Source organism: Trachymyrmex cornetzi, unplaced genomic scaffold, assembly GCF_001594075.2.
Source record: "Trachymyrmex cornetzi isolate Tcor2-1 unplaced genomic scaffold, Tcor1.1 scaffold35, whole genome shotgun sequence".
NCBI classification, from domain to species: domain Eukaryota; kingdom Metazoa; phylum Arthropoda; class Insecta; order Hymenoptera; family Formicidae; genus Trachymyrmex; species Trachymyrmex cornetzi.
Window position 1 is genome coordinate 1100083 of NW_017298213.1, and position 15588 is coordinate 1115670.

Sequence of the window (15588 nt, forward strand, 5' to 3'; positions counted from 1 at the left end):
GTAAATAAATAATATTTTTTCGCAATAAGAATTAATTATTTACAGATTTTAATATATTATTCTTCATTATTAAGATCGTTTCAAGTAGTTTTTAATTTTTTCAAGTAGTTCTTAACATATTGCATTTGCCTTACAACCTCCTTAAGTATTATGGACACTTACAAATTTGTATTTACCTATATAGAAATGCTAAAAGAAAATGTAGGCAAATAAAACTGAAAGAAAATATTGAAAATAATTGAAATCACCTTTCACTGAATACGAAAAATTTGGCAAATAAATATTTCTTCAAATTATTCAGTTCTGTGGATACACTTTTTAGATTAATGATCCAACATTTCCCGATAACACATTAATTAACATTTAGTCGATTATTGCCAGCAATAATCTGGCAGTAATACTGGTAACCAATCTGAAAAAGTGCGGTAACGAGATTTGTAATTACGTGATCGTCTTTAAATTAATTTTTTTTTAAATAACGCCGTTTTTTAAACAAAATTTAAGATATATCAGACAATACACAATATTTGTAAAATATTTACAAATATTTGTAAGACTTATTTGAAATATTTCGTAAATATTTTTGTGATCTTAGATTGCATAGTTCATAAACATTTATTACAAATATTACGAAATATTTATTGTAAATGTAATAAATGTTATAAAAATACTTAATAAGACATTATAATCTAAGTAAAAAATACTTATTAGATATATTTATTTATATTTATCATAAATATTACATTAAATATTTTATATGTATTTTACACGGAAAAAATTCGGTTCGTATAATTGAATTTCGGTTACAACAACCGAAATTTTCTGTTTTCTGGAGACCAGATGAAAACTCGGTTGTAAGAACAGAAAAATTCCTATGAAAGGTTTCCGCTACTCAGGCAATTGTTTTCGGTTATCTCAACCGAATCTCAATGCTGCCTCTGGTAAAAGTCTAGCTTGTGTCAACCATAGCTCGGTTATAATATCAAATGTTTTAGTAATAAGAAACAGACGTTCTGCCGCTCTAACCATTTATTCTCATTTATAGTAACTATATAGTACGGCTATCGTTATCGAGTGTTTTGGTTGCTGAAGATAAGTTTTCGATTGCCTTTGCAATTAATTTCGTGTTTCACAAATCAATAATTTTGTTTAATTTAAGGAAGTTTTCGGTAGAGTCAGACATATTCTTAATCAATGCATCTTATAGATGATTATGCATTTTATACGTATATATATGCTTTTTGACATTAACTTGAAGTATTGAAATTGAGCAATGTATATTGTTGAATTTCAATACTTCAAGTTAATGACAAAAAGCATATATGTATAAAATGCATAATCATCTATAAGATATATATTAATGAAGAACATGTCTGATTGTATATATACAAAAAACTTCTTCGTCAATTCCAGAGTCTACAAGGAAAAGAAAAAGAATGAGGTTATGCAATTATTGCAGCTATACATACCATATGCAGTCGCGTTTTGGTTTGTATTATATTATTATTTTGCCAATTTTATGTTTACATTTGCATCACTTACCTTTGAATATGTCCAAATAAGAGTCTAACCCCCATTCTATGAGATAATTTTTGACTTTATTATTATTATCCATTACTTCGATGTTTTCCGAAGTACAATTATTATTACAATATATTTTATTTTATATATATATATATACTTATATAGAAAATACTAAATATAATGTTATTATATTAACCATCGTAGCTCACCTATATTATTCTTGTTAGACGCACACGCACAAGCTGCTGTCGATTATCGAGCGCCAAAATCGAGCACCGAATTCGTTTGTCAGATCTTTTCGTTTGTAGTAACAGAAAGATCGTTTCTTATCACAGTTCACTACACCTCACTTCGCGCACTCGGTGCGGATAACCGAATGGTTCGCTACTGTGGCAGCATACTCAAGACGGAAAATTTCGGTTCCTCTAACCGAAAGCATTTGTTAATGTAAACAGTGTTTCAGTTAATGAGAACAGGCTATGTATTGCTCCAACAATAAATTTCGAATAAAGCTTTACATAAAATATGTATAAAACATTTATATAACATTACAAAAAATAAATAGTAATAAATGTTTATCATAAATATTCTGTGTTGTCTGGAATATTAATCAGAGGAACACGGATCAAAAAATTTCGATTCGGTCGGACTAATTGTAAATCCAACTTTTGGTTTTAGTTCTTTCACCGTAACGATTACTGATTCCGTTTAGATTTTGGTTCTTTTCGATTTCAACTTTCGATAATTAACGATCATTATTATCAATAAAAGAACTGGAATCGACACTAAAACCGAAAGTTGAATAGCCTCGGACCATAATCGTAAACAGGCCGAAATTTTTATCCATAATGTAATTTCGTTCTTAGTCTCTGATATTAATTAAAATATTTAGATTATTATCAATTAATTTAAATAATAATATCTTTTAAAATGGCAAGTGTAACAATTTTTTAATTTCCGTGATGTATATTACAAAGAAAATATTTTTATATTTCAAAATTCGCTTTTTTTTACTTATTCTAAACGAGATTTGAATCAGGAATCATACAAATTCGCTGAAATATTGCATAACTTCAATTCTTGATCTTAAGTCTGTGAACATTTTTCGTACATTGTTTTAGTATTCTGTATGACAGAATACTAAAACAATGACAGAAATATATTTAGCGAAATATATATTATGTTCATGTAGCAGAAGAAACTTCATTCCGACCTTGAGTTTTCAATATCATGAAATGTGATTTATTGGATAATATGCAAAGGGGTGAGAGGGAGAGGGGGGGAGAGAGAGAGAGAGAGAGAGAGAGAGAGAGAGAGAGAAATGTGAGTGTTTGTCCCAGCCGGCATGCCATAGAGCTTGACGAAGCTTTTTTAACTACGAGAATTGGTTACCTTCCAAGCAGCCAATTAATTCCGCGTTGCAGTATTGGCAGTACTACAACGAGCTCTGTGTAAAAGAAACGCTAAATTTATCTGTTGTAACGTAATACGCAGTAACAGTTTGAGCAGTCGCTTTCGTTGCGTACGCGATCGACACTATTCATTTGGTGTTGCATACAAAGAATCGGCGATTAGTGCACAATGATACAACATTATTTTTTAAAAATAGCTGATTTTATTTTTTTAAATCTGGATGCAAATTATAAAAGTTTGTTAATAATTACGTCAATTAAATTGTTTCACTTAGTAACAGTCAAATTTATTTTTACGATATGTATATACATATATATGTGTTTTAATATAATTTAGTCAAATTTATATTAATATTATGTGCATTTTATTTTGTTAATTTGTGTTCGAGAAAGTAATATAGCGTGACAATTTTAGGTAACAACGCAATCGATACTTCGCTTTAAATAGATTGTTTGGTAGAAGTTTGAGAGTTTCTTCGAAGTCGGTCAAGCTGTTCGTGGCACTTGGTAGAATAAAATTTCGAGAAAGTTTTAACGGATCAAACTTTTAACATCAATCGAGAATATTTAATCGAAAGAGTGATTGGAAAAAAAGAAAACATAAGTTTAAAAGAAGAAATAAATTAAAATTGTCTTTTACGTACCAGAAGCAGACTATCATGAAATATTTAGAAATTCATGGAATATCTAACAATTAAAAAATTGTTAATTACTCTTCAAAATAGCATTTTTTATTCTTATTTTTTGCAATTATCAAGTCCTTTCCCTATAAATCTCGTTTTATGTATTTAGCATTTATTTATTGTATTGTTATTGATAACAATTAACTTTGTTATCGAGTTCATAAACATGAATGTGAAATAACTCATTAAATGTGAAACTGTCAATTGTGATTATTAGGTAGTCTATAATTTTGCAAAATACACGTTTTTTATGTATCCATTTAAAAGTTGCAATGACACGTTATTCTGTTTCTGTCTCCTTTCTTCTTCTTCCATTTCACAACAAAATACTGTCACTAAAATCTCTGTATAATTACCGCGATTGGAAACATGTCACGATTAGTACATGTAGTATTAATTTATCACGGAAAAATAGCCACGTTGATAAACATAACTGACATTTCTCATATCACGCACTCTCTCGGGAAAATCCTCTTTTGCAAACGGATAATGATAATAAATTAAAATATTAAAAAAAAAAGAGAAATGGGAAAACTATGACTCGGGTAATATGCACTTTCTCTCTCCCTCTTTCCCAGGTGGACAGAGACATTACGAACAGAGATTTTACTTATCAAACGATGCTCTCCTCATCGCGACGTACATGCACACAGAAAGTGGGTCGTCTCCCTTCTTCACCTACACTTTGTTTTCCTTCTTTACCCGTGATTTATTTTTCCCACGGCTTTACGTAATGCGCGATACCCCGGCCTACACACTTTGCCGGAGGTGGTCACAGTCCGCCTAAACTCGCCGACGAAAGCTCCCTCGCTGTGGGAGGTGAATCTCGCATCTTGCAAAACGTTCTCTGGCACGCACCATTCGTTCAAATACGAAAGGCAACGTACCAGAAGGAGTAACCGCCGCTGCTACCACGCCACCGCTGCTGCTGCAACGCTCAGTAACCAACAACTACGGCCGATTCATTGATAGAATAGGAATGAGAAAAGAGAGTAATGGAGAACGAGAGAGAGAGAGAGAGAGAGAGGGAGAGAGAGAGAGAAAAATAAAATTTATTTTTATATCGAGCGAACTGCCGACTGAATTTTTGTGGATCTTCAGCGGATCGCAACTCCAGTAGCAAAAAGATTTTTCCCGGAAGAAAAGTCGTTATCCAAACACGGATTATATATCGGTATCGATCGCTTCTCCTACATACTTGAACGGGTCTCCGGAACGGATCAACCTTGTTGGTGAGAGAAGTGTCACTTCCGTGGCAGCGGAGGCCTCTCGATGGCTTCTCTACAGGTCTACCACTGGTACTATCGAGAGAGTCCACCTTGTGCCCTTCTCTTCACCATGAAGATCTGTCCGAGATCTTCGAGTTTGATCAGCCGGATCCGCACTTATATGCGATGAATTACAAACACAGCCGGCACAGACTGCTTTATAATAGTGCCCAAACCGTCGTCTATACAGCGCCTGCTTGCCGACTTGCTTGGGACGCCTTTCGTTAAAAATAGACCATCAGAAAGCGACACCTCAAGATTCGAACCGAGCCAACGACGGGTTGTCTGTATAGTACGTCCGTATGGCATGATGTATACAGCAAATGGTAGCTATTGTGCTTATTATCATGCAAACACCTGTGGGCTACCAAACTGCTTTTAAAGTATAATCTCTATGGCTTATTTCATCTTCCCCGTGTTGGAAACAAATTATTCTACATTATTCCATATTATAATTATTACATATTATACAAATAACGACGAAGATTTACTGCAATGCATTTTAGAATATAAACGAATTGTACAGATATTGTATTGTTCATATATGTACATTATAATTTATAATTTATATATACATACTATTAATCTCGAATGATTTCGGAATGATTTCGCATCTATTATTCCGAATCATCATTATACTTATATGATATTTATATTTTCTCTCAACAGATCATCATTGTGGGAGCACGCTTTCAGTGCTACATTAGCTAGAGCTCTAGATATACAAGGGTAGCGCAAAAATTCGCCATTTTTTTATCTAATAACTATATCATCTTAAATAATTAATAAACTTATTTACTTATTTACTAGCTTATTTACTAAGCTTATTTATTATTTATTACTTACTTATTGAACAACAGACCAGCAGGTTAAAAATAGCGATCAAAATAGCCAATAAGAAGTCGGCCTTCGGTTCAGATCAAAAGATTATGCTATTCTAATTCATTTAAAGCTATTAGCTCTGATACATATAACTATTAGTGCGTTCTATCTTTATTTTATATTTAGTAAATAATAAAGCTAGAATGACACATTAGTATTGTTGCGCATTCAACTGAGTTATAACGTCACAAGTGAGAATTATCTGAGGGTGCATTCCGAGTGACGCGTGAAGCGCATGATGTATCGTTTTATCCTTCTTTATTATTTGGTGAACAACAAGGACACATATGATGCATCATGCGCTTCATGCGAAATTCGGAACGCACTCTGAGAATCGGTGTAAATGGAAAGCAGCTAATAAATCTTATAAATGCTTTCTACTGTTTCTATATGCATGTGTGTATGTATACACAGCTAATCGTGTGATAACTTTAATAAACTTGTGCTTAAATGCAACACGTATCATGTACAGGATGTTTCAAAATTCACGCCCGCAAAGTACAAGACGTGATAATTTATGCTAAAAGAAAAAACTTTTTCCTTTTGAATTTGTCTTAAAAAAGCCTGTCATACAATGTAAAATAAAAAATATGGTATTTCACTTAAAAAAATGAAATTCACCTCGAAATGTCTCCAGCGCGTCCGCCCATAAAATAATTATTTTCACTATGTGATGTCCCTTTGTACTTAACATATTAGTATAAACCATTTTTCCGTATGTCTTCAAATTTCGCTAATAATTAAATCGATCACTTTATACGAATCACACGCACACACACATACACACACACGCGCGCGCGCAATTATTTGAGATTACATTTTAATGTGTACACATATTTTTCCATAACAACAGAAACATTATTAAAATAAATATAAGCGCGCCAAATTCTACTGCAAAATATTAGATACAATTAATTTGGATAAAAAAATTATATTTAAATTGCTATAAATTTTATCTATATATCAATTTACATTATGAGAATTTGCATAAATTTTTGACTGCCAGATTATTAGCTTCAGGCTTTGAAAATTTGCGATTCGGTTCTGCTATTACAAAGTAATGATGTCACTGCCACAATACGCCACTCAGATAATATGCTTAGCACGTTTATACATTAGAGTTCATGCTAGAATTGCATGATCAGTACGAATAAATCGGAATCAAAATTCGAAATCAAGATCTTCATTTGTTGCAAAAACTTATTAAGTTTTATTGATAATGTTTGGGGATATAGTGATTACTTTTTATTTAAATAATTCAAATATTTTAAATCTCCATATGGAATTTTAAATTATTCAAATTTTTTATATGTGTAATGTATCTGAATAATTCAAATTTTAATTCGCAAAATGACTATAAAAAGAATCGAGTGCTGTGTCACTTGAACATGCATGAAAACAGACATTCTGTAAAATCTATCACTGATTGTAAATATCTTGGAGGGGGAATGCGTTGCTTATGCTATTGTTACATGAGCCTTTGACACACATGATGTAGATCTCTTGTATCTGCGTATCTATCTCAGTATCATAGATCTAGCGAAAAGTGCGTTTCACGACAATTGATTTTGAATATACATAGGAATACACAAAGTCGACTTGGTGTAACTGTGCGTTCTGTAGTTAAATTCTGTAGTGAATTCTTCTTTAATTATCATTATCTATAACAGTGCCTCTAATTATGTACATATATACATACTATCAACATGCTATCAACGTGTAGTAATTAATTTACAAGTAAAATGCTAATTCAAACAAACTATTATGTTGCTTGAATTGATGCATAAAATATTATTAAACAAATAATTGTTGAAAAATTTATAATCAAATGATCAATGCATTTCTATTAATCATTATTCTACTATTATACATATATATTCAATACATTACTACTTATCATTATTCTTCTACTATATATCAATAGAGTGTTTTCTCTTTTAAACGAAAAAACTCTGTGAACATGTCAAAATAAAAACAAACTTCATCAAAGCAATCAAAATAAAAACAAACTTCTTTAGACAATTTCATATCTTTCTAGAATTTAAAAATTTGAAATATATCCTATATCATAATAAACAATTTATTAAGACCATATGTGAATACACAACAAGTAAGAGATACCCGGTCGAGATACCTGCTTCAGTAGTTTAAAGGCTTAGGACGACCGTACGGAATAGAAAAAGAGATCCGGGTTCGACTCCCGATCGAGATAATATTTTTCGCAATAAATTTATTTGGCGTTTTTCAGTACATTAATGTCTTTCTAATAAAATGCCAGATTCAGCATCAAATTATTAAATTGCTTATCAATTTAATTTGTGATACTACTATAGTAGTTTGATTGCGTTTATAAATTCGAAAAATCATTTTGGCGCTCATTTCAAATAACTACATATTTAGTTATATTTTATTTTAGTATATAAATTCACATAGAAATTATTTAAAAGTATCTAACATCCTGCTTCGACCGTAATAGGCATTAAACTCTTACTTGTAGTATATTATCTTATACTTGTAAAAAATATTATTTTTATTACAATTTATTGTTTTTATTTCTGTACGAATGTGATACATACATAATCTTTTAATATCATTTAGAAATAAATATTAATATTTAATAATACGTTTTTCTCTAATAGCTAAAAAATTATATTTTTTTATATACAAGATAAAATTTTATCAAGGCAGATGCCATCACAAAAGAAATTTATTATTATTAAATTTTTATAATTAAATATTAAATATTTATTTATGTATTTATGTATTTAGGTATTTATATATATATTTATATTATTTTGTTTAAGTTCAGTTCTTAAAGATATTTTTAATAAAGCTCAATTTTTCTAAAAATGATTTTATAAAGAATAATTTTTTAGAGATATTTTTTGGAAGTTTATATTTAATATTATACCTAATAATCCTAAAAATAATTTTTGTTTAATAAGTTTTGCATTAAATTATTTCTACAAAATCAATTAAAGGTCATTATTAATTTTTGCTGTTCTTTAGATGTATATTTTATATCGATGAACGAAAACCGTAAGTAATATAATAATAAAGCTCGAATACGATGTATTATTTTAATCGTTTTATGTTAATAAGTAATTTTAAATTCGCGGGTTTGATTACACCTATCGCGATTACTGATATTGTCACGTGCGTTAGCCTACTTATATAAATACATACGCGCGACGTGAGCGATTAAATTGATGCCGTATATCGTCTGAGACGTTCGCATATTATATACCTAAGATATTCCTAAAAAATTTATAACATTTGTAGTTTAATAATTTGCGCGTATTTGTGAGTGTAAACACAAGATGAACATTACATTAAACTTACTCGCTAAAATTGATTATTTTCGAAAACATGTTGGAAGACTTTGGTATTTGGTTAGTCCAAAGGAGACGACTTTCGAGTTTCTACATGAAGTGCCGGACTATCAACAACAGGTAATATTTTTCATGTGAAAAATAAAAAAATCCATATAAGAAAATTTTAAATAATAAATTAAAGAATACAATTAAGCTCTCGAGATTAAAACAATAACGTATAAAATAAAAAACAGGCGTTTGAGAACAGAAATTAAGACACAGTTATTAAAGCGTTATACGTTAACAATGTATTTTATAAATCTTACAACTAATACGATGAAATCGGACGTTTCGGCTCAGTTCGAGCTATCCTCAACTAATTGACAGTGATGCTTCTCAAGTTTGAAATTGAAGAGGCTCCCTTTGCTGCATTCTTGAATATATTATCTGGAATTGATTATAATGTTATTTGGACATCGTTGAGGATGGCTCGAACTGAGCCGAAACGTTCGATTTCATCGTACTAGTTGTAAGATTTATGAAATACGTTGTTAATGTATAACTCTTTAATAACTGCGTCTTAATTTCTACTCTTAATCGCCTGTTTTTTATTTTATATGTTATTGTAAGAAAATTTTGACATTTCTGCTAAATTTTTTATTAAATTAGGGGGCTATTCTGTAACTCTTAACAACTATAACGATATCATTACATTGTCGTTGCACGGCTTTTTTACTATATACAAAACCTGCGCAATAACAATGTAATAATATCGTTACTGTCGTTAAGAATTACAGAATAAGTCCCTTAAATTACATTCTAGTTTTTACATATTGCATAATGTCATAGAGTAAATAATGTTATAAAGCAGACGTGTTAAGTGTTGATTACTTAAACGAATATATAAACAATTTAATTTTGAAAATAAAGCTGTTTTCTAAAACATTTATAGGTAAAGAATTCAGATTTTAATTATTTGAAATGCTATTATTTTATTATATATATAAACGTATGCTATAATTTAAATTAATAAAAAATTTATAAAAAAGAATTTACAACGATTACTCTCGGGAGGTTGTTGGCTTTTTCCGGGGAGACACGAGCAATTATAAATATTTTCTTACTGGGATCAAAGCCGACCTTTGGCATGCTAGATCAGTGCACTGTTTGTCATGTCACGCTCGCGCTCATATGTTATAATATAATTAATTTGTGAAATTATAAATATTTATGATTATCCGTAATATTTTCAATTGTAAAAAAATTTTAAAGTAGCATTGTTATGTACTGATTAGAAAAGAATTATATACTGCTTTTTAATTGATTATATAAAATAAACATAGATTTAGTAAATATTTATAAAGATTATTAATAAAATTTAATAAAGGTGTAGCAGCAAATAATTTACACTAAAGCAAATAAAAAAATTGTTAGAGACAATGATCTAAAGAATATTTTTAATTATGAATAATTTTCTTAAAGTTTAATTTTTATTGTTAATTATTAATTAATGTTGCTGTTTTATTTTAACATTACTTATTTAATAGTAATAATAATAATTTAAATTAAAAAAATGCTTCCCTCTAATGTCAGCATGAATTATTTATCTCTGATTGGCTTCATTATACATTGATGTACATTCGGCTCGAATAGAATTTATAAAATTTTTCTTTGAAAAATCTACTTGGTACGATTTATGTCAAAGCAGCATAAACGATGTCAAATGCATTGAGGAAGTCCGATAATTTGAATGCGCAGCTGGCCTGTTATTTGTTACGAACACAGCAAGCTACATGAATCGTTAACAAGTCATATGTGCGCGCTATTCTTGTCGAGACCTCATTCGAACGTAGCGACTAATACATGAAACTACGCGCTACTAATACATAAAAAACTTAACTTTCTGCGTATACAATCTCTGATATATTTATAGATATGGATACCGTTTTTTCTGCTACTGATTCTGGAACAACTAATATTAAGAAAAAAATTTCGTTTAAATGATCAAGTGACATCGTTATCTCATTGGATGCTCTACGAAACTATCCGGTAAGGATAATTACAACTTATCCTTTACTATATTAAAAAAAGTAGGAAATATATACACACGTACAGTTTTTATTATTTTTTCCTGGGAACTATTTGTTTCATTAGTTTTCAGAAAAACAATCGAATAGTTCTAAATAATTTAAGAAATAATTTCTTGCAATCGTTATCGACATAAATATTTACGTGCAATGTATTCTAGTTACAAGTTAATTTTCTATTTATTGTGATTTTATTCTGTTCTTATTCCTTTAGCTTTACTCTGTGCTGGGGAACATAATAAATCAATTATCTTATTTTATTCAATTATACTTTCTACCTGAAGAAATAGGAAATCTAATGTAAAGGGGGTTGTATAAAGAAGATTTTTAGAAATTTTAAGATTATAAAAAATATATAATAAGCACATAATAAAAATAAGATATTTGTAATAATAAGTTATAAAAAAATGAATAAAGATAATAAATACATAAATATGAATATAACGTGTATTAGTCGTATCTTTCTTTATTTGTCAAATTTAGATAAAATATTATTATTGGTTTCACAGAATATTTTCTCGCGGTGCCGAATATTATTTATACATTGTTATTTATGAGAGGTTTGGCAGAGAATATACTTTACCCTGGAATTCGCTATGCACATGGTATATTACCTTCATTGCCGTAGACTTTTGTTACTATTGGGCTCATCGCAGTAATCATGGTTAATTTCCAAACATTCCTCGTGTTAACACACAGCAATCTCTCTCTTTCTCTTTAATTTAAAATATTAATTGACTTATTGTTTGCAGAAATTCACTTTTTGTGGGCCCACCATCAAGTGCATCACAGCAGTGAGGAGTTTAATCTCGCGGTTGGTTTACGACAATCCGTTCTGCAACATTGGTGCAACTTCGTAAATATCACTTTTTTAACATTTTTATCAAAATTAACAATATACGAAGAAAAATATTAATAGATAATTTTAATACTTATTACACTATGTCTTTAAAAACCAATTAAAATAAATTACAAATTGAAGACTGTTTATAATTAAAACTAAAAGATTTTAAAATAAAATGCATCTTTATATTTTGATTTAAATATCTTATGTATTTTGATTTAAATATTTTTTGCAGGTAATTTATTTACCGCTTGCCTTTTTTATACCTCCATCACATTTTATTGTGCATAATCAACTCAATTTGATATATCAATTGTGGATACATACAACAGTTATTGGTGATCTCGGACCATTCGAGTTAATTTTTAATACGCCTAAGCATCATCGTGTTCACCATGGTAAATTAAATATATATCTAATATTTTTTCGCGATTTATATTATATGTGCACTTCTGTATTTGTAGGCTGTAATCTTTATTGTTTGGATAAGAATTATGGTGGTGTACTTATAATATGGGATCGATTATTTGGTACATTTCAAGAAGAAGAACGAAATGAAGAGATAATTTATGGATTAGTAGTTAATGTTGAATCATTTAATGCATTTTATTTGCAGGTAAAATTCATAATAATGAATTATTGTCCTTTTAAATTTTTTATGCACTTAATAGTAAATGATAAAAAAATAAGTTAGTACTTATATATATAGATATGAATAGTGACGTAATTTAAATTAAAATGTTATTGTATATTGTAAATATGTCAATTTCCTAATTTATTGATAAACATAAAAAAACTAAAGGAAGCAAAACTAAAAAAATATTTAAAAGCTTGTGAATAATAATAATAATAATAATAATAAAATAAAAGTAATTTTATACATAAATATGAGATAAACAATTTGAATTGTTTTTAATTATTATTATCTAATATTGTATATTGTAGATATTTTACTTGAAAGATTTAATTAAGAAAAGTATAAGTATGAATACATGGGCTGATAAGTTTGCTGCTTTTTGGAAAGGTCCTAGCTGGTTTCTAGGTGGACCACGTTTAGGTTTAGATGAATTCAAAATAAAGGTAAGGTATAATAAAAAATTTTTAATAAATTGAATAAGATACATATGCTATTTTAATTTATAAATAATATTTAACATTATTAAAAATTAGAACAGAAATCTAGTTTATTTTAAATTTAATACAAGATATTGTTTTGTTATCTCTTGTAGGTGAAGCCTAGAGCTGTATACGATCCTTACATATCAAAAATACAAAAAATATATATTAGTGTGCAGTTCCTGATGGTTTTTCTCAATCATTATAAATTATCACAATATTGTGAGGTAGGTTTTTAAATAGGATTCATTTGTTATTAGGTTTTGGATATGTTATTAAGAAAAAACTTTAAAAAAAAAAAACTTTAAAAAACTTTATCCAAATTAAATTTTGGATATGTTTAATTGTTATTAAGTTTTATATAATTTTTTATATAATTCCATATTTTAAAAGTTGCTTGACAATTTAATTCGTAAATATGTATATTTTTTTTAAGTATTTCTTAAACGTTTTATTCCATTGTTGATTTAAATTTTGACATTCCTAATTTTACATTAATTAAACGACTTTTTGTTCAATTTATAATAAATCAATAATATTTTAAAGCTTTAAAATATAAATATAAATTGCAAATGTTTAAATGCAAGTTGGAAGACAATACTAAGCAAATAAACAGCCTAATTCGTAATGTATTATAACGAAAACTATATTATTAGATATTTATGTCTTGTTATACATTCCTTTCAAAGAGATAATTTACAATAATGTTCCTAATTTTAATAATGTTTCTAAATTGCATAAAAACTGTTATTATTCTTAGTTTTTTTTTAAAAAGGTAAGATACATGGTACTATTGGTTTGACTTTGAGTGGCGTTATTTTGTCAGAGTTATTTTAGATTTTTAAATGGAACTCCTCATTTTCCATTACATATTCTTGTAGTTTACCTCAAGAGCTTTTCAAAGCTCTATTATAAAATATTTTATTAAATACCTTTCAAGTTATAATGCTTGAAAATTACACTACCGCCGATATTACCCAAAGGTGTACCACGCGAAGGTTATCGTGAAGTTAGCTCCCCAACATTAGAAAACATAAAGTTTCTATAGCTCAATCGATTGCTCATCGTTTGCACATGTATGCACATTTCGAATTTTGCACACTTTCAGTAAAGAAACAATTTTAGAGGGGTTAACTTCACACTAACCTTTCCAACTGTGAACAAATTAAATTAAAAAAAGCTTAATCGATAGATTTTAGTTTGCACATTCCGAAACAAGTTGAATTTTCGTTTGACACTCGTAGTTAAAAAGTTATTAACAATTAAAGTTTCGAGAACTGTCGACTTAGCTCAGGTAGATTAGGCTCAAATCGCAATTGGGGGGTTAATGTGAAGTTAACCTCTCTAAAATTGTTTTTTGAATAATTTTTTTATTGAAAGTGCATGTGTAAATGAAAATTCGAAATGTGCATATGTATATGTGCAAACGATGAACAATCGAATGAGCTATAAAAACTTTACAACTTTTTTGCAACTTTAAAATGTTTAAGAGATATTAGAAGTCGTTATTTAAAATGGGACAACTTGTATATACAACGTTTCGATTTTACGTTAAAATATTGTTATATTTAATTGTGCTTATATTACATTTAATTGCAGCGCAAAAGTTTGAAGAAATACAAATATATCTATTTTTTTTAAACAATTACTCGCAAAAATTTAACATATATAATTTTATAAATAGTAATCAAAGTATAAGAATTAAGAGCACGCTTGCTACTTATCTTGGTTCTGTTTTAGAATTTAGATGATCCTTGGGTAAGAATTGCAGTAGCAAACAACTTAATTGCCCTCATCAGCATTGGCTTGTTATTTGATAAGTGTACGTTTAAATATTCGAGCGCTATTGAAATCGTGCGCTGTGTTCTTTATGTGTACTTCGTGCGTTTGTACAACGCTAACTTAATTGATTATTTCATATATTATGCACATGTGTTTCAATTGGGTTTTTCTTGGATATCTTTTTTTTAATATAAAATTTATGCACGCACACATATATTGCATGCACCTATTTCTTCACTCGCAGGCATTATCAAAATTAAATCTTAAGGAAAAGGGTTGAAAGAAAAATTACTTACGATTACAATTTTATATACAAAATAAGGTGGATATGCCGATGGAGGGAGCCCACCCCGATAATCTTGACCTTGACATATATTATCATAGTCATGAGTGATCTCCAACAGATTTTAGCCGTCGTTCGTTATTCGTTAAAACATTACAAACAAAAAAAATTTGAAAATGCTGTCTCTTTCTACCATATAAAACAAAAATTTTCTGCTTTAAAATATTTAAAATATTTTAAATTCGCGATTGTCCACGCGAAATGAATTCCACTCTAGCTCCCCTCCTAGGGGCGCATAATTTTCCACGCGACGCGAGTTCCACCCCATCCCCCTCTTACCTAGAGGTGTTCCGACTTTCCACGAGAAGCAAAATCCATCTGTATGGAAAGACA

The 15588-nt window shown here is 29.1% G+C and overlaps 2 protein-coding genes across 4 annotated transcripts in view; one reads left to right on the forward strand and one right to left on the reverse strand.

The window, feature by feature from the left end:
* The window catches only part of LOC108763296 (uncharacterized), a 15985-nt gene extending 10804 nt beyond the window's left edge, over positions 1 to 5181 (reverse strand). Inside the window, exon 1 of one of the 3 annotated variants that reach the window (XM_018510794.1) lies at positions 4818 to 5181. Coding sequence is in view for 1 of the 3 variants with exons in the window: in XM_018510795.1 (XP_018366297.1) it covers positions 4230 to 4264 (35 nt within the window). In the remaining 2 variants the exon portion in view is untranslated. Of the gene's footprint in view, positions 1 to 4229; positions 4638 to 4817 lie in introns of those variants that run through there. The other 2 variants (XM_018510793.1, XM_018510795.1) reach the window with 2 other exon arrangements.
* A 3736-nt stretch (positions 5182 to 8917) lies between these two features.
* LOC108763297 (alkylglycerol monooxygenase) lies at positions 8918 to 15351 on the forward strand. Its single transcript, XM_018510796.1, has 9 exons — positions 8918 to 9221; positions 11017 to 11132; positions 11680 to 11834; positions 11923 to 12026; positions 12250 to 12412; positions 12479 to 12630; positions 12960 to 13094; positions 13244 to 13357; positions 14871 to 15351. The coding sequence occupies exons 1-9, from the start codon at positions 9090 to 9092 to the stop codon at positions 15099 to 15101; spliced, it is 1302 nt and encodes a 433-aa protein (XP_018366298.1). The 5' UTR covers positions 8918 to 9089; the 3' UTR covers positions 15102 to 15351.
* Positions 15352 to 15588: the final 237 nt, after the last annotated feature.

Bases quoted from the DNA above. Each gene is read 5' to 3' on its own strand.
- LOC108763297 (XM_018510796.1), top strand. From the start codon at position 9,090: ATGAACATTACATTAAACTTACTCGCTAAAATTGATTATTTTCGAAAA. The intron at 11,133-11,679 runs GTAAGGATAATT...TTGGTTTCACAG, and splicing joins ATGCTCTACGAAACTATCCG to AATATTTTCTCGCGGTGCCG. The intron at 12,413-12,478 runs GTAAATTAAATA...CTGTATTTGTAG, and splicing joins GCATCATCGTGTTCACCATG to GCTGTAATCTTTATTGTTTG.